The sequence below is a fragment of the Apteryx mantelli genome, unplaced genomic scaffold (genome assembly GCF_036417845.1).
Source record: "Apteryx mantelli isolate bAptMan1 unplaced genomic scaffold, bAptMan1.hap1 HAP1_SCAFFOLD_40, whole genome shotgun sequence".
Lineage (NCBI taxonomy): Eukaryota > Metazoa > Chordata > Aves > Apterygiformes > Apterygidae > Apteryx > Apteryx mantelli.
The window spans coordinates 1,823,152-1,846,281 of NW_027118755.1; the positions used below are offsets into that span (position 1 = coordinate 1,823,152).

The 23,130-nt window shown below is 49.0% G+C and overlaps 2 protein-coding genes across 2 annotated transcripts in view; both read left to right on the plus strand.

Moving 5' to 3' along the window:
- Positions 1 to 23,130, plus strand: part of LOC136996518 (SUN domain-containing protein 3-like) — a 390,273-nt gene that overhangs the window by 122,586 nt on the left and 244,557 nt on the right. The window lies entirely within an intron of this gene.
- Positions 16,283 to 17,179, plus strand: LOC136996522 (olfactory receptor 12D1-like; the record flags this gene model as incomplete). Its single annotated transcript, XM_067317444.1, has 1 exon — positions 16,283 to 17,179. A coding segment is annotated over exon 1 (897 nt), but the record flags the coding sequence as incomplete, so codon positions are not given.

The following is a 23,130-nucleotide window of genomic DNA, read 5'->3' on the forward strand; positions in this document are numbered from 1 at the left end:
GGACAAGTAATGTGTCCACCAGTCAGGGACTCTCCTCGTGGTTGAGCAGCCTATAAGGTTCCCTAATTAAGATGTTACTACCAGTAACAATCATACTGTTATTGGCATGTTGGGTTACTACCTGTGTACGTGATTGCTTACAAAAGATATTACTGCGTTCTATGCAAGGATACCAGAGAATGCTCAAACAGGAACAATTCTAAGAGGGCAGGGATGCCCACAGAAAACAAAAGGAGGGACTGTTGGATATAATAACATTTGCTTAGCTATGCATTAGCTAAGCTTGGCTTAGCTTAACATTTGCTGGCTATGGAGGATCCTCTTTTACCCCTCCTGGGAAACCTGCATGCTAGATCACCTCTCTGAAATGCCTGTACACCAATGCACACAGCATGGGGAATAAACAGGAAGACCTAGAGATCTTTGTGCGGTCGCAGGGCCATGATCTCATTGCCATTACAGAGACATGGTGGGATAGCTCGCATGACTGGAGTGCTGTCATGGATGGCTACGTGCTTTTTAGGAAAGACAGGCCAGGAAAGCGAGGTGCTGGAGTTGCTCTTTATGTAAGGGAGCAACTGGAATGTATGGAGCTGTGCCTAGAGGCGGATGAAGAGCGAGTTGAGAGCTTATGGGCAAGGATTAAAGGGCAGGCTAACATGGGTGACACTGTGGTGGGTGTTTACTACAGGCCACCTGATCAGGAAGAGGAAGTCGATGAGGCCTTCTGCAGACAGCTGGAAGTAGCCTCACGATCCCAGGCCCTGGTTCTCATGGGGGACTTCAACCACCCCGATATCTGCTGGAAAGACAACACAGCTAGGCACAAACAGTCCTGGAGGTTCCTGCAGAGCATTGGTGACAACTTCTTGACACAGGTGGTGGAGGAGCCAACAAGGAGAGGTGCGCTGCTGGACCTCGTACTAACAAACAAAGAAGGACTGGTGGAAGATGTGAAGGTCGGGGGCAGCCTTGGCTGCAGTGACCATGAGATGGTGGAGTTCAGGATCCTGAGAGGAGGCAGCAGGGCAATAAGTAGGATCGCAACCCTGGACTTCAGGAGAACAAACCTCAGCCTCTTCAGGGACCTACTTGGAGGAATGCCATGGGTTAGGGCCCTAGAAGGAAGGGGTGTTCAAGAGAGCTGGTTAATATTCAAACATCACTTCCTCCAGGCTCAAGAGCGGTGCATCCCTATGAGTAGGAAGTCAAGCAAAGGGGGCAGGAGACCTGCATGGATGAGCAAGGAGCTCCTGGCAAAACTCAACCAGAAGAAGGAAGTATACAGAAAGTGGAAAGGGGGACAGGACACTTGGGAGGAATAGAGGAATGTTGTCAGAGTATGCAGGGATGCGCTGAGGAAGGCTAAGGCCCGTTTGGAATTAAATCTGGCTAGAGATGTCAAGGACAACAAGAAGGGCTTCTTCAAATACATCAGTAGCAAGAGGAAGACTAGGGAAAATGTGGGTCCTTTGCTGAATGGGGTGGGTGCCCTGGTGACGAAGGATGCAGAGAAGGCGGAGTTACTGAATGCCACCTTTGCTTCAGCCTTTACTGCTCAGGCCAGCCCTCAGGAACCCCAGATCCTGGAGGCAAGAGAGAAAGTCTGGAGAAAGGAAGACTTTCCCTTGGTGGAGGAGGAGTGGGTTAGAGATCATTTAAGCAAACTTGACACCCACAAATCCATGGGCCCTGATGGGATGCACCCACGAGTGCTGAGGGAGCTGGCAGATGTTATTGCTAGGCTGCTCTCCATCATCTTTGAAAAGTCATGGAGAACAGGAGAGGTGCCTGAAGACTGCAAGAAAGTCAGTGTCACCCCAGTCTTCAAAAAGGGCAAGAAGGAGGACCCAGGCAACTACAGGCCAGTCAGCCTCACCTCCATCCCTGGAAAGGTGATGGAGCAGCTCATCCTGGAGGCCATCTCCAAGCATGTGGAGGACAAGAAGGTGATCAGGAGTAGTCAGCATGGCTTCACCAAGGGGAAATCATGCCTAACCAACCTGATAGCCTTCTCTGATGGAATGACTGTCTGGGTGGATGAGGGGAGAGCAGTGGATGTTGTCTCCCTTGACTTCAGCAAGGCTTTTGACACTGTCCCCTGTAACATCCTCATAGGGAAGCTCAGGAAGTGCAGGTTAGATGAGTGGACAGTGAGGTGGATTGAGAACTGGCTGAAAGGCAGAGCTCAGAGGGTTGTGATCAGCGGTGCAGAGTCTAGTTGGAGGCCTGTAGCTAGCAGTGTGCCCCAGGGGTCAGGGCTGTGTCCAGTCTTGTTCAGCTTCTTCATCAATGACCTGGATGAAAGGACAGAGGGTGCCCTCAGCAAGTTTGCTGATGATACAAAACTGGGAGGAGTGGCTGATACGCCAGAGGGCTGTGCTGCCATTCAGAGGGACCTGGACAAGCTGGAGAGTTGGGCAGAGAGGAACCTCGTGAAGTTCAACAAAGGCAAGTGCAGGGTCCTGCACCTAGGGAGGAATAACCCCATGCACCAGGACAGGTTGGGGCTGGACCTGCTGGAAAGTAGCTCTGCCGAAAAGGACCTGGGAGTGCTGGTGGACACCAAGTTAAGCATGAGGCAGCAATGTGCCCTTGTGGCCAAGAAGGCCAATGGTATGCTGGGGTGCATGAGGAAGAATGTTGCCAGCAGGTCGAGGGAGGTGATCCTCCCCCTCTACTCAGCCCTGCTGAGGCCACAGCTGCAGTATTGCATCCAGTTCTGGGCTCCCAAGTACAAGAGGGATGTGGCACTACTGGAGCAAGTCCAGCGAAGGGCTACAAAGATGATGAGGGGACTGGAGCATCTCTCTTATGAGGAAAGGCTGAGAGAGCTGGGCCTCTTTAGCTTGGAGAAGAGAAGGCTGAGAGGAGATCTTATCAATATATACAAGTATCTGAAGGGAGGGTGTCAAGAGGATGGGACAAGACTCTTTTCAGTGGTGCCCAGTGACAGGACGCGAGGCAACGGGCACAAACTGATACACAGACAATTCCATCTGAACATGAGGAAATACTTTTTCACTGTGAGGGTGACAGAGCACTGGAACAGGTTGCCCAGAGAGGTTGTGGAGTCTCCTTCTCTGGAGATATTCAAAACACACCTGGATGTAATCCTGTGCAATGTGCTCTAGGTGACCCTGCTTGAGCAGGGGGGTTGGACTAGATGATCTCCAGAGGTCCCTTCCAACCTCAGCGATTCTGTGAGTCTGTGATTAGCACTAGTAGCTACATTTACTGAAGCCTAAGGCTGCACATAGCTGAACTTTTCCCAAAATTGTTTGAGCCAGTTCAAACAAGGAGGGAACAAGGAGATAAGAAAGTAACAAAGCAGCTTCAGCAATGACCACTGAGTACCATAGCTCCACCTGGACACAACGGGGAAACCAACCAAGAGACAAGAAGCTACTACTTGTCGAGCAACCATTGGTGCAACAAATTGGAGAATGGACAAAGAACTTAACCCGCAGGGGTATAAATACCCAGCGAATTTTCCATTGGGGGTCCCTCGGAGGAGGCACCCAGCTCAAGCTGTGATACTAATCACATCATCTTATCAAGAATTATTTTGTATCTTTTGGATAGAGCAGAAACCTAGAGTCAAACCCTGTTGAGGACACTGGATGCAACAGTTTCCCTAACATGCTGATTGATTTAAACACAGATAAATCCTCCAAAGAGGGGAAAGTAGCGGATGAATCCCTTCCTCTTTCCTCTAAGAAGCAGCTGGATATGGTGTTCATTTCATCTTTTGCAATGGTAAATGAGATTATACCCTTTGGGTCACTGGACTAACTCCCCTTCACTCAACTCAGGGCATCCAGCCCCAGGAACTGTCACCACCATGTTCCCACTGCTGTAGAGCAGGACTAACTCCTCTGTTGCCCACGGGCAGAGGTCACTGAGTCTCATGGTGCACTCAGCCAACACAAACTGGAGTTCAAACTAGGGAACTGACACAAAGTCCTCCAGAGACAAAGAAAGTGAATGTGGAGGGTTTCTACATGAAATGGAATGGGTTTTGCTCAAATCCTTTCCTCCCTGGACAGTCCCCAATGCCCAGAGGGAGGGAATGCCCAACAGCAGCTTCCTCACCAAGTTCCTCCTCCTGGCATTTGTGGACAAGCGGGAGCTGCAGCTCTTGCACTTTGCGCTCTTCCTGGGCATCCCCCTGGCTGCTGTCCTGGGCAAAGGCCTCATCATCACAGCTGTAGCCTGCGACCACTGCCCCCACACCCTCATATACTTCTTCCTTCTCAGTCTCTCCCTCCTGGACCTTGGCTCCATCTCTACCACTGTCCCCAAATCCATGACCAATTCCCTGTGGAACATGAGGACTAATTTCCTTTTTTTTTCCTTTTTCTTCTTCATTTCATCAGAATATTATCTTCTCACTGGCAAGGCCTATCGCTGATACATGGCCATCTGCAACCCCCTGCACTATGGGACACTCACAGGGAACAGAGCTTGTGCCAAAATGGCAGCAGCTGCCTGGGCCAGTGGTTTTCTCTATGAGGTGCTGCACACTGGAAGCACATTTTCAATTCCACTCTACCAAGGCAATGCTGTGGACCAGTTCTTCTGTGAAGTTCCCCAGCTCCTCAAGCTCTCCTGCTCTGACTCCTACCTCAGAGAAGCTGGGCTTACTGTGGTTAGTTTTTGTGTAGCTTGTGGGTGTTTTGTGTTCATTGTGCTGTCTTACGTGCAGATCTTCAGGGTCATGCTGAAGATCCCCTCTGAGCTGGGATGGCACAAAGCCTTCCCCATGTGCCTCCCTCACCTGGCTGTGGTCTCCCTGTTTGTCAGCACTGCAATATTTCTTTACCTCAAGCCACCGTCCAACTCCTCCCCAGCTCTGGAGCTCGTGGTGGCCGTTCTGTACTCAGTCGTACCTCCAAGAGTGAACCCGCTCATCTACAGCATGAGGAATCAAAGAGACACTGATGCAATTGATTCAATGTACAGTATTTTAACAGTGATAAGCCGCCCTCCTCTCTTCACAAATGGTTCCCTGTTTCTTTCAGGCTGGTTTTTGCCTTTTTTTTTTTTTTTTTTTTTGGAGGGGGGTTTTGTTATTCTAGCTGTGAAAATCATCTCTCTGCACAGATATTTGTATTTATCACATTTTTCCAGAGGCATGAACCTGGTCTGTCTGACCAGTGGCCTTCTGCAAATGTGTCTGTCACCGTGTCAGAGCTGGCTGCTGTAATAGCATGTCTGTGATAAAACGGGACCTTCTCAGCACAGTGCCTGAAGGCCAGGCTCTTCTTACAATGGGAAAGGAGGTTGGAGAGCAGGAGTTGCTTGCGGAGCCGTAGCATCAGGACACTTGTGCTGGCCTGGGGAGCAGGGCTGGTAAGGAGGGGCTTGCAGGCAGCTGAGGTGGAGGTTGTTATCCTAGAGACAAGAGCAGGGGGGGCAAGAGAGTTACTGGCCTCCATTTCCTCATGCCATTGCTGGCCTCAGGCATTAGGACTGATGGGGAGGCTGACACTCACTCTCTCCCACCCCAGGAGCTGCTGTGCCCATCAGAGGGGCTCAGGCTTGGTGTCAAGTGACCAGATCCCTGCAGCACTCCATGGTGGGCACTGCTGTGGGGTAATTCCCAGACTCTCCTACTCTGCTGCGATGGGCTGGGGAGAGGCGAGAGGAGGTGGGGAGAGCTGGAGAGGGGGCTGAAGTGGGCTGGAAAGTGCCTGGGTGAGGGAAATACCAGTCTTCAGGTGACTTATATGAACAGACAGTGCAGGGAAACACACCAGTGCACTTGCGATGCAGAACCAGACTTCACGACAAAGGAACTGAGACATAAAGAGCGAAGAAGAGTGTGGTCTGTGCCCTCTGCCTGCTTCTCCTGCAGACCTGTGGGGCACAACCAGAAGAGACTTTCAGATGTAGCTGAAGAATGGCTAGTGTTCCGCCCTCCAACTCCAGTCTCCCACTGACATCTTTTCTCCTGAAGGCTGGCTTCCACAGGGCATCTGAGTCCCTATGCCAGAGTTCAGTATGAAGAAAAAATGTCTTAGGAGCCGTGACACACCTTGATGCTTCCTGGAGACACCCAGTGCAATGCACAATTGCCTTTTCCCATCCTCCATGCAGATGCATGCCACGGCAGGGCATCATTTCCTTGGTGCACAAGAAGTCTAGGTTGCTCTCTATGACTCTGTACTTGCTGTCCTAAGAAAACAATTCAGAAAAGTGCCATGGGTGGCATGGCCTGGCCACCCCCTGATGGGGGCCATGCTTTGCTGGAGTGGCTGGCAGTGCCCAAGGGCACGGGAGGAATCTGCTGGAAGTAGTTCGAGAAGCTGGTGTCCTGGTCACCCAACAAAACCCAGTTTGTCCAGCTGCACGCATTGCTGCAAGGAGTGCAGTGGAGGGAAGGCCTTTATGGTGGTGGAAGGGCGGAGCTGGAGGTTTCAAAGTGCTGCTGCGTGCTTTAGTTGATGACAAAAGAGACCTCGCAATGAACAAAATGGGGCAGAAGGGGGCCCACCCCAAGTGCGTGCCCACAAATGAGGAATGGTCAGAGGGCAGAACTGGGGGGCAAGTTCTGACCCTATTCCTGCAAAACCAGCATGCCTGCCAGAAGTGCGTGTACACTAGTGCACACAGCATGGGGAACAAACGGGGCGGGGTGGGGGAATGGAAGTCAGTGTGCAGTTACAGGGCTACAATCTCATTGTGGTTCCAGAGATATGGTGGGATAGCTCATATGACTGGAATGCTGCAGTGGATGGCTACAGGCTCTTTAGGAGGGACGGGCCAGGAAGGCAAGGAGGAGTAGTCACCCTTTATGTGAGAGAGCAGCAGGAATTCATGGAGCTCTGCCTAGGGACAGATGATGAGTCAGTTGAGAGCTTATGGGTCAAGATTAGAGGGCAGGGTGATGTGGGTGGCAGTGTGGTGGCTGTCTGCTACAGACCACCTAATCAAGAAGAAGTAGATGAGGTTGTCCTCAAGAAACTGGAAGAAGCCTCACTTTTAAAGGCCCTTGTCCTCATAAGAGACCTTAACTACCCTGATATCTGCTGGAAGGACAACATGGAAGGGCACAAGCAATCCAAGAAGTTTCTGGAGTGCAGGGATGATCATGTCCTGACACAGGTGATCACGGAGCTGATGAGGGCAAGCACTTTGCTGGACCTGACACTCACAGACAAGAAAGAACTGGTTGAGGATGTGAAGACTGGGGGCAGCCTTGGCTGCAGTGACCATGAGATGGTGGAGGTCAACATCCTGAGAGGAGGGAGGAGGGCAAAACAGCAGGATCACAACCCTGGGCTTCAGCAGAGCAGACTTCAGCCTCTTCTGGGACCTGCTTGGAAGAATCCCATGGGATATGGTCCTGGAGAGAAAGGAGGTCCAAGAAAGCCGGCTGATTTTCAAGGATCTCCTCCTCCAAGCTCAAGAATGGCCCATCCTAATAATCAAGAAATGAAGCAAAGGTGTCAGGAGGCCTGCATGGATGAACACGGAGCTCCTGACTAAACTCAAGCACAAAAAGGAAGCAGACAAGAGGCAGAAACAGGGACAGGTGACCAGGCAGAAATATAGAGATGCTGTCCAAGCATTCAGGGATGCCAGGGGTTAAGAAGCCAAAACCCACCTGGAGTTGAACCTGCTGGGGGATGTGAAAGGCAACAAGAAGGGCTTCTGCAGGTATATCAGCAGCAAAGAGAAGACTAGGGAATACATGAGCCTAGTGCTGAATGGGGCAGGGGACATGGTAACAAAGGACATGGAAAAGGCAAAGGTTTACAGTGCCGCCTTTGCCTCAGACTTTCCTGCTAAGACATGCCTTCAGGAATCTCAGGCCCCCGAGACCTGTGCTAACATGGTGGAAGAGGATCGGGTTAGGGAACATTTAAACAAACTGGACATACACCTGTCCATGGGACCTGATGGGATGTATCCATGAGTGCTGAGGGAGCTGGCCAATGTCATTGTGAGGTTACTCTCAATTATCTATTAAGGTCATGGCAGTCAGGGCATGTTCATGGAAAAAGCAAATGCCACTCCTACCTTCAAGAAGGGCGAGAAGGTGGATCCAGGGAATTACAGGTCAGTCAGCCTCACCTCGATCCCTGGGAAGGTGATGGAACAAATCCTCTTGGAAACAATTCCCAAACATATGAAGGGCAAGAGGATGACTGGGAGCAATTGGCATGGATTTAGAAAGGAGAAATCATGCTTGACCAAGCTGTTAGCCTTCAACAGGCAGAAGACTGGCTGGGTGGACGAGCGGAGAGCAGTGGATGTTGTTTATCTTCACTCTAGCAAGGCCTTCAAAACTGTCTTCCATAACAGCCTCATGGACAAACTGATGAACTGCAGACTAGATGAAGGGACAGTGAGGCGGACTCAAAACTCTGAACTGCTGGGCACAGGCAGCTGTGATCAGCAGCATAAAGTTCAGCTGGAGACCGGTCAGCAGTACTTTATGTCAGGGTCAGTACTGGGTCCAATACTGTTTAACCTCATCATTAATGATCTGGATGATGGGACAGAGTTCACCCTTCAGCAAGTTTGCTGAGAATACAAAACTGGGAGGAGTGGCTGATACACCTGATGATAGTGGTGCCATTCACAGGGATCTTGACAGGCTGAAGAAATGGACAAGCAGGAATGTCATGGAGCTCAGTAAAGGGCATTGAAGAGTCCTGCACCTGGGGAGAAATAACCCCATACACCAGGACAGGCTGGGAACTGACTGCCTGGAAAACAGGTTTGCAGAGAAGGACCTGGGCGTCCTGGTGGACAACATATCCAACTGGCTCACATCCAACATGACCAGCTGGACATGAGCCAGCATTGCACCCTTGTGGCAAAGAAGGCCAACAGCATCCTGGGTTGCACTAGGAAGAGTGTCGCCAGCAGGTCAAGTGAAGTGATCCTTCCCCTCTACTCAGCACTGGTGAGACCACCTCTGCAATGCTGTGTCCAGTCCTCAGCTCACCAGTACAAGAAAATCAGAAGGTCCACCAGCCTAACGGCTGCTCAGTAATCAAAGAACCAGAATGAGAGGGAGAGTGCCTGGGAAGAAGAGGTGTCCCACCAACCAGCATGGGCCCAGCCACAGACTGGTTCCACTACCCTGCAGACAGCCAGGATCCCAGATAGAATGAGGGCTCTGACAGTCAAAGGCAGAGGTGAAGGATGCCAAGAGGGACTCCATCAGCCAGAAGACTTTACCCAGTTAGCTCTGCACTAGCCTCCTTCCTCACAGCGTCTGTCTCTTCCTGGCACACCAGTGCAGGCAATGAGAACACCTTGAGTCCTGCCACATGGCTGGGCCCTTGAGAGCTTCCACAAAGTGCACTGTCGCCACAAAACGCAGTCTCTGCTTCTCCCACACCTTCTCCACATCGCCCCACCCTTCAGTGTCCAGTAGCACCGGAGTGTGTCCAGGCCAGCAGGTCTGAGGCACGCACCACATCCAGATACCTTTGGTATGGGCCTGCATGGTGAAGCCCAGGGAGAAACCTGTGGAGAGGACGCGAGGGGCTCAACAGTGTTAGATAGAGAGCAAGAAAACACAGGCACCCTGGCTATCCAGAGCTGGGACCTGCCTGGTTCATCACCTCTCTCACCCATCCTCTCACGAGCCAGCCTGTTCATGAGGTGGGACTTTCCAGTGCAGTACAGCCCTGTGATGGCCACTACCACCACAGGCTGCAGGAATTCTGACAGCACCTGCAGGGTCTTCTGCTGCACCACCAGCCCCTGCCTCTGTGGTCTCAATCAGGCAAATGGGCAGCGCCATGCAGATTCCAGATGCCTTTGCTCATGACAAACACAGCCAGCAGAGGGGACAGTGAGACAGGCTGGTTAACAGGGTGTGGATACCCACAGTCCAAACAGGAACACTCATTTTCATCCTACCTCATTTTTCCAAGCAAAACATTCTTTGCACCAGCTTCGTTCTAACTCACCTCCTCCTCTTGCCCTCCTGCAAACGCTGCCATGGAGGCAATGCTGACACTGAGCAGAGGGGCAGAGCCCCTTCCCATTTGTCTCATGACAGAAATGCTCAGCTCAGCTTCTAAAAGCCCAGGGCTTAAAGGCCCAATTCTGCTACATTCAGTCAGGTGATGGGGGCAGCACTCCACGCTATGCCACTAACAGAGATTTGAACTTTGCTAGTTTGCGGAGTGGCTAAAGAAGGGTGCCAACAAGGGTGGGGAACAGAGCAATGGCTGCAGGCAGGGACCTAGGACAAGAGGAAGGATGGGAGAGAGGCTCCCGGCACAGACACACCAGCAGGGAGCAAAGGATAGGTTAGGACACATGGTTGAAGCTTAGGGGAGCTTAGTTAGTTGAAAGCTGAGCTGGAAATCCACAAACAAATGGCTTACGGGGTAAGGGGGTCCAAACTCAGGGGCTGAGCACTTAGGAGAAGGGGTTTGCATGCAAAGACTAGGGGTGTTGAGCACAGGGTCCCAGCCATCTCTTCCCCTTGCTCCATCTCAGGGCAAACCCAGAGCAGCAACTTTGGACTTGTTTCTATCCCCACCTGCAGCTTGCTGGGATGAAAAAAAGTCATTCCCCAGCTTGAGTGCCCCTAACTGCTTGCATAGGGGGATGGAGGGGAGGAACTGGGGAAAGGGACTCACCTTCACCTTCTCTGGGCTGCAGCAGCTTTGCTCTGCCCTGGCTCCTGTCCTGCCTTCTATGCTGTTGTGTCCTTGGCCAGCCTCTCTCCTCCTCTTCTGGGAGACAAGGCTCAGATAGAAAATGAAAGTGAAAGTCAGGCACTGGGAGGGAGGAGGGAAACCCGATCCAGGGGCAAGGTGTGCTGTGGTCAACCCCTTCCCTGCTGTATCCATCAAGACACATCCCTCTCCCTGAGGCCCCCACATCCGTGTTGCACACAACTCCCTTCTCTGCTTCAACCCCGCCACATCCATGCAGTGAGAAGACACATGCGCATACGTGAATACGCCCTCCTTCCCCTGTGACAATCCAGACCTATTCCATGCAGGGTACCCCGTGTGCAGACTCCCACCCCACACATGCACAAACTTTCCTCTGGCACAACTCTGAAACATCCCCACACGGTGTGTGCACACGCCTCTCCCCACCTTTTTCTGCCCTAGCCCCATATGCCCCACAACGGTTCCCTCACCTCCCCGTCCCTACAGCCTCCCATATCAGGTCCTCCCATCTTCTCTTGGACCACCGTTTACATGCTTCCTCTTCTCTTTCATTCACAACATACTGTATTCTCCACAGCAGGTCTCTCTCACACACCCCTACTGTCCTGACATGGCTCCCAACTGCTCCTCCATATACACATGCTCCCAAGTACTTCTCCCCATGCCCCTCATCAACATGCCAAAACCCTCATGGCCCTCTCACTTACAAGTCTGCCACAATCCCCAGATACACCACAGTTCACCCATAACCCCCTCTCCCCAACCTGTCCCGGTATTCCCCCATGCAGACGCATACCACATTCCCCTCAGTCATGTTCCCTCTCTCCCGCCTTGCACAAGGACATGCACCACTCACACACTGACATGCTCCTCATCCTCCCAACAAGAAAGCCCTGCCCCACCATTCCCCACTCACACCTTGTCTCCTCAATCTTACCTCTCAGAAATGCTCTGTCCCCCATTTTCCTCATACATGGATGCCCCATGCCCTCCATCAGAAACGCCCTGTCTCCCATTCCCTTCAAATACCCATGTGCTGTCCCAACTCCCCTCACACACAGACATGAACCATTCCCCCAGCACACAGACAAGCCCCACCCTCATTCACCCCACCACCATGGACATGCCTGGTCCCCTTTTCCCTCCACACAAGCATGCTCCCCTGGACATGCTCGATCCCCTCATACACAAGGACAAGATTTGTCCCCCCATTTCCCTCACACCCACACACACCTCATCCTCCTTTTCATCTCCAGCAAATGGGGATGCCCTGCCCTGCCCTCATACAAGTTTGTGACAAAAAATATTCAAACTTCAGTCCCTGGGAAAATCATGGAATGAGGCCTCTTGGAACACATTTCTAGGCACATTAAGAATAACAAGGTAGTTTGGAACAATCCGCATGGATTTACCAAGCATAAATCGTGCCTGACCAACCTGATAGCCTTCTATGATGACATGCTTCGATTTATGGATGCAGGAAGAGCAATAGATGTCATCCACCTTGACTTTAGCAAGGCTTTCGACACTGTCTCCCACAACATGGTCTCTTCTTGTATTCAAGTTAGGACGTTACAGTCTGGATAGGTGGGTAACTCAACTGGTAAAAAAAACTGGTTGGATGATGGCACTCAGAGGGTCATGGTTAGTGCGTTGTACTCTGCTTGGAAGCCAGTAATGAGTGGAGTAGTGCAGGGGGTTATCTGGGGACCCGTCCTCCTTTACATCTTTATCAGTGATCTGGAGGAGGTCATGGAATGCACGCTTCTCAAGGGCAGCCAGTTAATACGCTTAAGGGCAGAGCTGCCATTCTGAAGGACCAGGAGAGGCTAGAGGAATGGGCAACAGGAACCTTATGAAATGCAGCAAAGACAAACACAGAGTCCTGTGCCTGGAAAGGCAGCACTCCTTGCAACGGCACAGGCTGGGGACTTACCGACTGAGCAGCAGCTCTTTGAGGAAGGACCTGGAGATCCTAGTGGACAGCAAGCTTAACGAGAGCCAGCAGTGTGCCAGGAAGTGCAGAAGGCCACCAGCACGCTGGGCTGTGTGAAGAGGGGCATAGCCAGTTGATCAAGGAAAGTGATTATTTCCCTTTATTCAACACCTGTTAGACCACATGAAGGATACTGTGCCCAGTTTTGACCCCCTGATACAAGAAAGCCATTGATCAGCTGGAGCAAATTCAGCAGAGGGGCACTGAGATGGCCAGGGAGCTGCAATACTTGTCCCATGGGCAGAGGCTGAGGCAGCTAGGCTTGGTCATCCTGGAGAACAGGCAGCTTGAGTGGGGGGACCTGATAACAGTCATCCAGCGCTTTCAGGAAAGTCTTGAGAAGAACAGAGCCAGGCTTTCCACAGTGATGCATGGTGGGAGGATGATAGACAGTGGTCATAAGTTGAAACCAGAGGGGTTCCAACTGGATACAAGGAGAAACTTTTTCAACGTGAGAACAGTCAGGTACTGGAACAAGTTTCTCGGAGAGGTTGTGAAGTCTCCATCCTCAGAGGTTTTCCAAGACCGTCACTGATGTTCTCTGTGAGTGCTTCAGCAAAGTGCTCTAAGTTCCTGGAAAGGCTGGCTTGGCTGAGGCCAGTGGTAAATGCAGCCATGCTCTGGAAGGGGACGATGGTTGGGATGCTAAGCACAGTGCGGATTTGCACCTTGAGGACAGCAGTAGTGGATCCTTTTGCTGCAAGACTCTAGAGTCCCAAGAGGCATCTACCGGAAGGCAATACCTGATGGCATAGAAGTCATCACTGACGTCCCTGTAGCTGGACCTGGGTCTTTATATACACAAGCCTAGAAGGACGGCTAGCCACTGCTCTGCATGGAGAAGGAGGTGTAGGGCTTTTTCTTGGGCTGGAGCAAACATGTCAGCATGTGTCCTGCTTTGTGTGGGTCCCTTCTGCTAACCTTCCTCCCTCATTCCTCTCACACCACCTCCCTGCTTCCTAGGTCTGGGCCAGCCCTGTCTGTTCTTAGAAACCAGACTGCTTCAGCTTTCCTTACCAATGTTTGCTCTCTCTCATAATTCTCCCTCTTACTTCGGCTTCCTTCCCAGCACCTTGCTACACAACACAACAACGGCTTCTTCATTGACACGGTTCATCTGTAAATCCTACTAGTGACTTTTCTGCCTGACGCTACTCCTTTAATCACTCACTCTGTCTCTCTCTCTTTTCTCTTCTCTCTCTCTCTCTCTCTTCTCTAAGGACAAGAAAGGGCATACAAGTCATGGGGAGGATTCTTGTGTGTAGTGAGAACACCTGCAGAAGATCTGGTGAGGAGTCAGTGACTGGCAGAGTGCGTGGTAGCAGGCCCAGCATGTGGAACTACACACTGACCAAATTCCCATCAGGGCCAGGTATGCATATTCCATTTTGTCAACAACATCCAGCTGCTTCCCGGGCAGTAACTACTCAAGGTTAGCACGGCTGAGCTAAGGAAATAGTTCTAGTAGATGTAAGGTGCCCTTACGAACAACGAGTCGAGTTCTGCCTGGACATCTGACTCCTGCATCTGACCCGTGCCTCTAACAGCCTCCCATCAGTGACCCCTCCTCGCAGTTCCCGGGGCTCCCCATGCAGCTTGTAGTGTAAGTCCTTTATTAAACCTATCCTGTTTAGCCCCTTATGAACCTTGAGCGTCTCTCTCTACTGGTATCTGACCCTCTCTTGCCTGCCTTGCGGTCACATTGTGATATCCAGGAAGCCTTAATGCAATCTCAGTGGATATGGATGCCCATATTACTGTAACAGCACTGATGTCCATGGAAGCATTCACAGGTGACTGGCAGGATGGTATTCCAGGCACTGAGGTTTTGTTGCACTGTGCCACTGTGAGAACGGAAAAACTTCACCACATGAAGATGCTTGCTTACAGGCACTTATGTGCAGCAGGAGTCAGGGGCTGTAAACACCTTTGGCATCCTGAGGGTATTGATGGTTGTCAAGCTGAATTACACTCAGGTGCTAGGACATCTGAAACAACACTGCATTCCTACTTCTAGAGCTGATTTGAGTTTCTGAATGATTCTAAAAAGTTCCCGTTTGCCTTCATGCGTATCATATCCATTCGTACCACAGACTAGCAACAAGCACCTGTATGTAACTAAAATATTCACTCAGAAATGGTCTCATGTATGTTATCAGAGGTTGTATGCTAAAGTTTTGAATGAGAAACTACAGAGAAATGCTTAGATATCACCAGAGTAATCCTAAAACCTTTTCATAGCCTTAATCATCTTAGCTATCCCGTGCACAGAACAGCACTGAGAACAATGGTTCCAGTACAAGTGTTCAGGTAATGGACTGAGTCATGGGTATGAGATCTTATATCAGCTTCATCTCTGAAGCATACATATTCTGAAAACGCTCCCTGAATGTGTGTGTCTACCATTGCCTTATCGGGTGCTATTTTAGGTATTTGAGGTCTTAAAAAAAAATCATCATAGTTTGTTATCTCCATCTTTAGAAGTTAAAAATACATAAATAAATAAATTAATTAAAAAAGGACTATAAAGGGGGCAAAAGATGTTAAGTCAGAGAGAGAGGTCAACTGTGTAGTTGTATGAGGTTCAATGAAGCCATGATACCTATTCAACTTATTATACTTGGGAATTTCAAAAAGATGTAACAAACTTGTTGGAAAATTCCCCATTAAAACTGTTACTCTTTCTGAGAATTAGATGTTATAACCTTGCATATTTCAATTTATTTTTTTTTTGATTCTGCACCTTCCTCCTGCTTATGAGAGCTTGCTGTACAAATAATCATTACCAATATTAACAGGATGTGGCTAGAAGAAGAGGAAAATTAACTGTTATTTTATCAGTGATCAGTTCAACTCCCCACAGCATCATTAGATTTCTGTCTCCCTGAGGTGCTATGCCTTGATGTTTTCTGAACTGAAGTCCCATAAGATTCAGAGGCTTGATCCCAAGAGGAGTTATCAGAGAGACAGAAATTTTCCTTTGCTGGAAATAAATGTGATTGTTTCAGTGGCAGAGAGTACTGTATAAAGGTTTTCTGACTCCACTGAACAGCCAGAACTCATCCTCTTTGAAAGCAGTGTATTATATGTGAGCCACTATACTACTATAGTTCTTTCAGCTTCGGGAGAGATACAGTTTATTCAGCTAGGAATTGGAATGAAGAAAACATATTAGAGGACCCTTCTTTGATATAGAAAAGGAAAACCTGCAGGATTTCAGAGCAATCTTCATGTAAACATTAGGTAACCAACCTTCCTTCCTCCCTTCCTTCCTTCCTTCCTGCCTGCCTGCCTGCCTGCCTGTCTTTCTTCCTCATTATTTTCTTTTCTCACTATTCTCAAACATGCCATTCCTTTCAGTGAGCTGGTACACAGGTGGCACTTCCAGCATCAGTATTGACCACATAGGTTACAACAGTTCCAGTATTTGTTGAAACAGCTGGGGTGGGAAATCAAGGAATTCTTTTGTGTCCCCTTTCACACTCAGTATCTGATCTCTTCCATTCATGAGGCAGCATCAGCTGATGATGCATCTTATGGAAGAGGAGGCTGGGAAATGGATATAGCAGCTCAGGACAGAAAGATAGGAAGTTACTGCCAAGTGATTCTCTCTTTCCCTGCAGGGATGGATAACCAGACAGAGGTGAGGAAGTTCATCCTCCTTGGCCTGAGCAATGTCCAAGGGCTACAGAAATTCCTGTTCATGCTGTTCTTACTGCTGTACCTGTCTAACCTGCTGGGGAATATGGCAATCATGATTGTGGTGATCTGTGAACCCTGGCTACACACCCCCATGTACTTTTTCCTCTGCAACCTCTCCTGCCTGGATATTTTCTTCTCCACAGTTACCGTGCCCAAGATGCTGGCTGGGCTCCTCTCGGGGCACCAGGGCATTTCTTACACTGGCTGCCTAAGCCAGCTCCACTTCTCCTACTTCCTGGGTAGCAGCGAAGCTTTCCTCCTGGCTGTCATGGCCTATGACCGTTATGTGGCCATCTGCAACCCCCTGCGCTACACCCTGATCATGAGCCCACGGGCCTGCCTGCTGCTGGCTGCAGCCAGTTGGACTACTGGCTTCCTTCATGCTCTGATGCACACAGTCATGACCTCCCGGCTCCATTTCTGTGGCCCCAACCGCATCCAGCACTACTTCTGCGAAATTAAGCCCTTGGTGAGACTGGCCTGCAACAGAAGCCAGCTCAACCTGAACCTTCTCAGCATCATCACAGGGAGTATTGCAGCAGGCACCTTTGTCTGCACACTCTTTTCTTACCTGTACATTTTTTCCTTCCTCCGGCTGAAAGTCCAGTCCAAGGAGGAAAGGAGGAAAGCCTTCTCCACTTGCATTTCCCATCTCACAGTAGTGGCCTTACTCTATGTCCCTGTTATTTTTAACTATGTGCCACCTTCCTCAGGGAGTTCAGCCAGCTGGACAATGATAGCCACGCTTATGTATAATGTTGTCACACCAGTCCTCAATCCTTTGATCTACACCCTGAGGAACGTGGAGGTGAAGCGTGCCCTAAAGAGAAGACTTTTCTCCAGAGAGTTACTAGCACAGAAAATGTTCTGCCTTGCAGCTTGTGTGGGGTAGTAGGCAATGGACAATGCAATGAGAGGAGCTTTTGGCTCAAGAATGTGTTGTGCAGAAATCTGCTTTTCACTGTCAGTGGCCTGAGTCCCTTCAGAAATACCCTACGTACTGGATATGGTCTCATCTCTCCTATCTTGGGCATTAGCAGTGCTAAAAGATGAACATATATTGGTGGAATAGCCATTCCCATTCATCTAGCTGGAAAAGAGAAGCAGCTCCAGAGAGTGATACTTCAATAAAAACACCTTTATTAGAGTGATTTACCTGCAAAATCACTTGATTTTGCTTTTTTTTCTTTTTCTTTTCAGCAGCTGAATCCCACCCCCAGTCAGAGCTGTCAAGAGAAGTCGGGGCATGATTCATCTTATCCTAGAGCCGATAGACGGGGAGGGATTCATTTCTTTCCATGGGATTCAGTTGGCCACATACAGACGTGTATGTCATGCCACTTGAAATACTCCGGGTATCTCAGCTGGTGTCTCTCTGCTGCTCCAAAAAGGCATAAGTCTCCCATAGGCGCTATGCCAGATCTACTGGCCCTGTATGGATGTCAGATATCCTAGGGCCTCTGAGATGGTACTAGACACCTTTGCGTAGGCAACTTCATTTGCCAATAACTCACATAATACATTGTGTCTCTTAATATGGGCGTTCTGTACAACAGGGCAACAATATGGGAGCAGGTTTTGCTCTCCACCAAACAATGCCTGCTGATCTCTTTTAGGGTCTCCCCTCTTCCTCTAGCCAGGAATTCCCTGGTAGCATTTACACTGGCTCAGAGTTGCAACACAGTTACAAGCTTCCTATGGGGAATGCCTCTATGACTTTACTGCCCAGCATTACTGATAATGTCATTTCCAAAGTTTGAATTACCACAACATTGACAATGTAGCTTGGTCCGTTTCACAGATTCCTCCTTCCTCCAATTCTGTAGACTTGGGAAGATGATAACTTTTGGAGAGGGATCTCCCATTCTAAGACCACCTCGCCCTCTTCATGCGTGACTGGAATCACTTTGATCACTGTTTTATCTAAAACTGATGGTCTCCCATGTTTGCTACACTCAGCTGCCACCCACAGTCTCTCAAAATCTTTATCAATACCTTCCTTTAGCTCTGCAGATCAAATAATGCTATATTGGGAGTGGGTAATTCTATGCAGCCTACCAGCCTGCACATCTGGGATCAAACCAGCCAGCTGAGTGATCCCTAAGCCACTGTCTTTAGTATTTGGGTAGAACATGGAATCACAGGTACAGGCAGGAAGATGTAACGAGCCTTTAGCTGCTGACTGAACACTCAAGTCAAGCCTGTGGAGGTACACCATGGTGCATGAGATAGATTGACTTTGTGATTGTTTAACCCTTCAAGATATTGACCTTCTGCAGTGGTTTTAATGGTGCCTTTCCAATCCACCTTAACCAGGACTCATGTTCTTTCTTGCAGCTCGAGGCTTCATATCCCATTTGTGAGTGCTGTAAGATCTAGGTGAAGAGACAAGGGTGAGTGGATAGGGCCCAGAAACTGGAGTCAGACCTCAGGTGATAATGGTTCCTGTGTCTGTGGTGCCAGTAACTGGGGAAGAGAGGGTCCTAGCATCAGTCACCGGAGCAGGACCATGGGTTGTTGGGCCAGTGTACTTGAATATCAGCTACTGAGGGTGGCCAGGGTGAGTGGAGTGAGGGTCTCAGTGTCAGCAGCTGGAGCAGGGATCACAGGTCATAGTGCCTGTGTACCTTGGCAATAGCTGCGTGGGGAGGGGGACAGAGTGTTTGTATTTTCTCTTAACCTGGTATGCGGGGGGGGCGGGGAGGGGAGGGGATATAAACTCAGCCTCACTACTGGTTGAATTTGCAAGCAGGAGAGCAGCAGCCGTGCTTGGCCTGGAGAGGCCTCCCCTCAGTGCACCAGGCTGGGCTCCAGTGCCCAGACAGGAATCCTTGCATCCCAAAGCCCGCTGGAGGCAGCGTCTTTATAACATCTTGCAATAAAATTACAATTTTGTAAAGGGGGTGGGGCACAGAAAGTTGACTTTTGCATTGGAGATACCATTATGTCAATCAGATATCATTACGTCAATATCTAAAGAACCACATGGCCAAGACACAGTTACTAGTTGAAGCAGCATTGTTCACTCATGCAAGCTTCATAATAGAATCCTTTGCCTATTTGCTAATCCTAATCACAAAGACCTTGCCAACAGGCAATAAGATTTTGCACCCGGTAGAAGACTAAAAAATATAATTCTGTGTAATACAGCCAAAAACATTGATTTTTTTGTTCTCCACTCAGGAAACTGGCCAGCGTCTTGGAACAATGTTCCATGACAGTGGAACATTGGCAGATTTCCCAAGCAGAAGTACATGGGTTATCAAAGTGCTAATCAGCCACAAACAGCACAATGATGAGGATGTTCCCAGACATGGTCACAATGTAAATCATGAGGAAGACTAGAAAGAGCAGTATTGACATTTGTAAAGGTTTCCAAATGCCAGTAGGATGATTTTCCTGAACTGGTTTTAATGTCCTCATTCATTTTTTTGTCATGAATTGCACCTAGAAAAATGAATAACAGATTAAAAGTCAGGTAAAAAGAATTAATGGGAGCAGTTCTACATGTATTCTGTATTTGAAACACACTGTGGTGTGTTTCATTCAGTGAAGATCAAAACAAAAGAGGACTCATTTTAAAAGAGGTATTTGATGGGGGTGACGGAAGAGTGTGAATTGTCCTCAAGGTGTTTCTCCTTTTGCACTTACTGCAGGAAGGGTTTTTATGATTTAGGTTCAGAAGAGCAGACCCTCACTCCAGCAGGAGTCAGGAGACTGACTCCTAAAGGATCCATCTCCCTTACCTTCAGACATCTCCAGTACGGACATCCACAGCTGGTGTTGTTGTTTCAGGTTCATTTTACGAATGAAAGAGGACTTGCCGCCTGCCTAGACACACTTTTCTTGTGACACCTGAGATGCCATACACTATCTCCAGGTGCTGGTAAGTACAACACAAGGCAGACCCTTGGCTTGTGGAGCAGAAACTGGAGGTCAGACAGAAAACCTGGGGGCCTCCCTGATGGTACAAGATTCCTATGTGTGGACAAATAAATTGAGCCATAGATTTCCATGTACTGTAACAGGAGCTTTGGAGGGATAGCTCACATGTGCACACATATCCTGTAGACACATAAATGCAGATAGGTGAAGCTAGTTTTAAAGCCCACCCCTACCTCAGGAGATGAATCACACCTGAGATATGACCAATTCTATCCATTACCTGCACAAAGGCAATACAAGTTTTGGTATAGATATCTATACGCTAGAAATCTGATTTGGGATGGATGAATCTCCCATTTAAGACTGGAGAAAATAAATACCTTCTTCTTTTTGAGCATTTAGCTACCACGTAACTTACGTTACAGCAGTGTTAACACTTTGGTGTTCTACACACAAAATAGTAGAAGAGGCTGTTATTGATTCAAAGCATTAGTAATCTTAGAATCATAGGATAATTGGAAGAGATCCCCAGAGGTCATCTAGTCTAAACCCCTCCTCAAAGCAGGTCTAAGAAGATGAAGTTGTTAGGGATTTGTCTGGTTAAGTCTTGAACACCTCCGAGGGTGGAGATTCCATGACCTTTCTGGGAAACTTCTTCCAGTATTTGACCACTCTCGTGGCAAATAATAATAACAATAATAACAAATTAAATAAAAACATATGTCTAATAAGAATTTTCTATGTTCCATCTTGTGTCCCTTACCTCTTGTACTATCACCGTGCAGATTTGAGATGAGCCTGGCTTTGTCTTGTCTGTATCTGCTGATCGGGTAGTTGTAGAGAGGAAAAAAGGTGTCGCATTAGCCTTCTCCTCCTAAGGCTGATCAAGCCCAGTTTCCTCACCATCTCCTTGTACATCATGTGCTCAAGTCCCCTGAGCGTCTTGAGAGCCTCCACTGGACTTGCTCCAGTACGTCAATGTCCTTCATGGACTGGGGAGTCCAAAACTGGACACAATGCTTAGAGGTATTCTCACAAGTACTAAACAGAGGGTAAGGATCACTCCCCTCTGGGCCTGCTGGCTGCACTCTTACTAATACACCCAAGGTGTGGTTGGCCTTCATTTGTTGCAGTGATACACTGCAGACTCATTTTTAAGCTCTTGTTTTTCAGAATCCCCAGATCTTTCTGTGCAGACCTGCTTACTTGATAGTTGGACACAGCCTGCACTGTTGCATGGGGTTATTCCACCCAGATTCGAGCCATAGTATTTGCTTTTCCTTCATTTCAGGAGGTTCCTGTTAGCCCATTTCTCCAGCCTGTCATGGTCCCTCTGAATAGCAGCCATACCCTCCAGTGTATCAGGTCCAACAAAGCATCTCTCCTAGTCAGTTCATCAATCACCTTCACCAAGAAATTATCTTCTGTGAATTCCAGAAATCTGCTCAGTTCCTTGTGCCCAGCTGCGCTGCCCTTCCAGCAGACATTGGGGTGGTTTGAGTCACCTGTGAGTACCAGGGGCTGCGACTATGAGGCTTTCTCCTGCTACAGGATCATCTTATGACTGTGTCCCCCACCACAGCACCTTTGTGAGTTGGTCCAGAGATTCCCACGTCCCTGGCTCTGCACTCTGTGAGCAGTTTCCTGGCTGCATGGCTGCCATGGACTTGATTGATGCCAAGAGCCCTACAGCACTCCCCTGGAAGACAAAAAACAAGGAACATAATTGCACGCTAACTGGTCCAAATACGACACCTACAGACCACGGCTCTGTTCTCACCACACAGCCTCAGAACCAAGATCCCTGCACCACCAGGGCTCTGCCAAGCCCCACAGCCTGCCACCCTGAATCACCCAGGCCCCAGGACTGTAACTCGGCCTCTGCCTCAGTCACTGCCCTACTCCCTCCCAAACACTATGAGCGACTTTACAGATGTCTTTGAGAAGAAGGCAGAAGAAATGCTACCACTTTATGACACATATGACTGCCACGTTGACCTGATGCCAAGAAAGGAGGTGCCTTGCCACCCTGAATTAGCAGCCCTCAAAGAATACCTCAAGGACAATCTGGCACAGTGGTTTATCTACCTCTCCTACTGGCTCCTCATGCCGGAGGAAGACTATGGCCCTGTATAGATTACAAGAGGCTTAACAATATCATGGTGAAGAACTGGCACCCCCTGCTCCTCACCCCAGAGCTATTAACAGTCCTCAGAGGTCTCTGCTTGCCTTTGAATTTCGTTCAGTTTCTGCCAGTTAGCAGCTGCTCAGGTCTCATGCCATCTAGGGTCAGGAAAAGTGAGTGGCCTTTTCTAATCATTCCATAGGTAAAGCCTATTCAATCAGTGTATCTGTTGCTAAGTCTGTATTGTTCTGACTATGGCAATTAATGTGATAATGTAGCTTGAGCAAATGGCCCAGACCAGCTGAGCTGTGGTTCAGTGTCAGGATATGGGAAGCAATACACACACTCCTAAACTTGTAAATTACACATCTACAGTTTAATTATAAAAAAATTGCTGCTATGATGTAACTTAAATGACTACCACAATATAAGCTTTTTATAAGATACACTCAATATATGGCAGTAACTGCGAAGCTACAAACATTTATACATTCAACACGCAACAGTAGTTTGACGGTAATGATCAGCCTGTTCCTACTGTCTATGTACTAAAAACATGTGACCTGAGAGCATTTACACGTTGCAGCTTTCTGGCATGAGTGTGGAAGCTCCACCACAATGTCTTGCAGCAGTTTGGAAGTCAACCAGGAGGGCTGAGCAACAGTCAACTACCTTCCAATCCTCTCCCACACAGATTTTGCAGTTGGAGGCTTTATTATCAGTGAGTCATTCTGGAGCATTTGTTCCTTTGTCACAGGTGG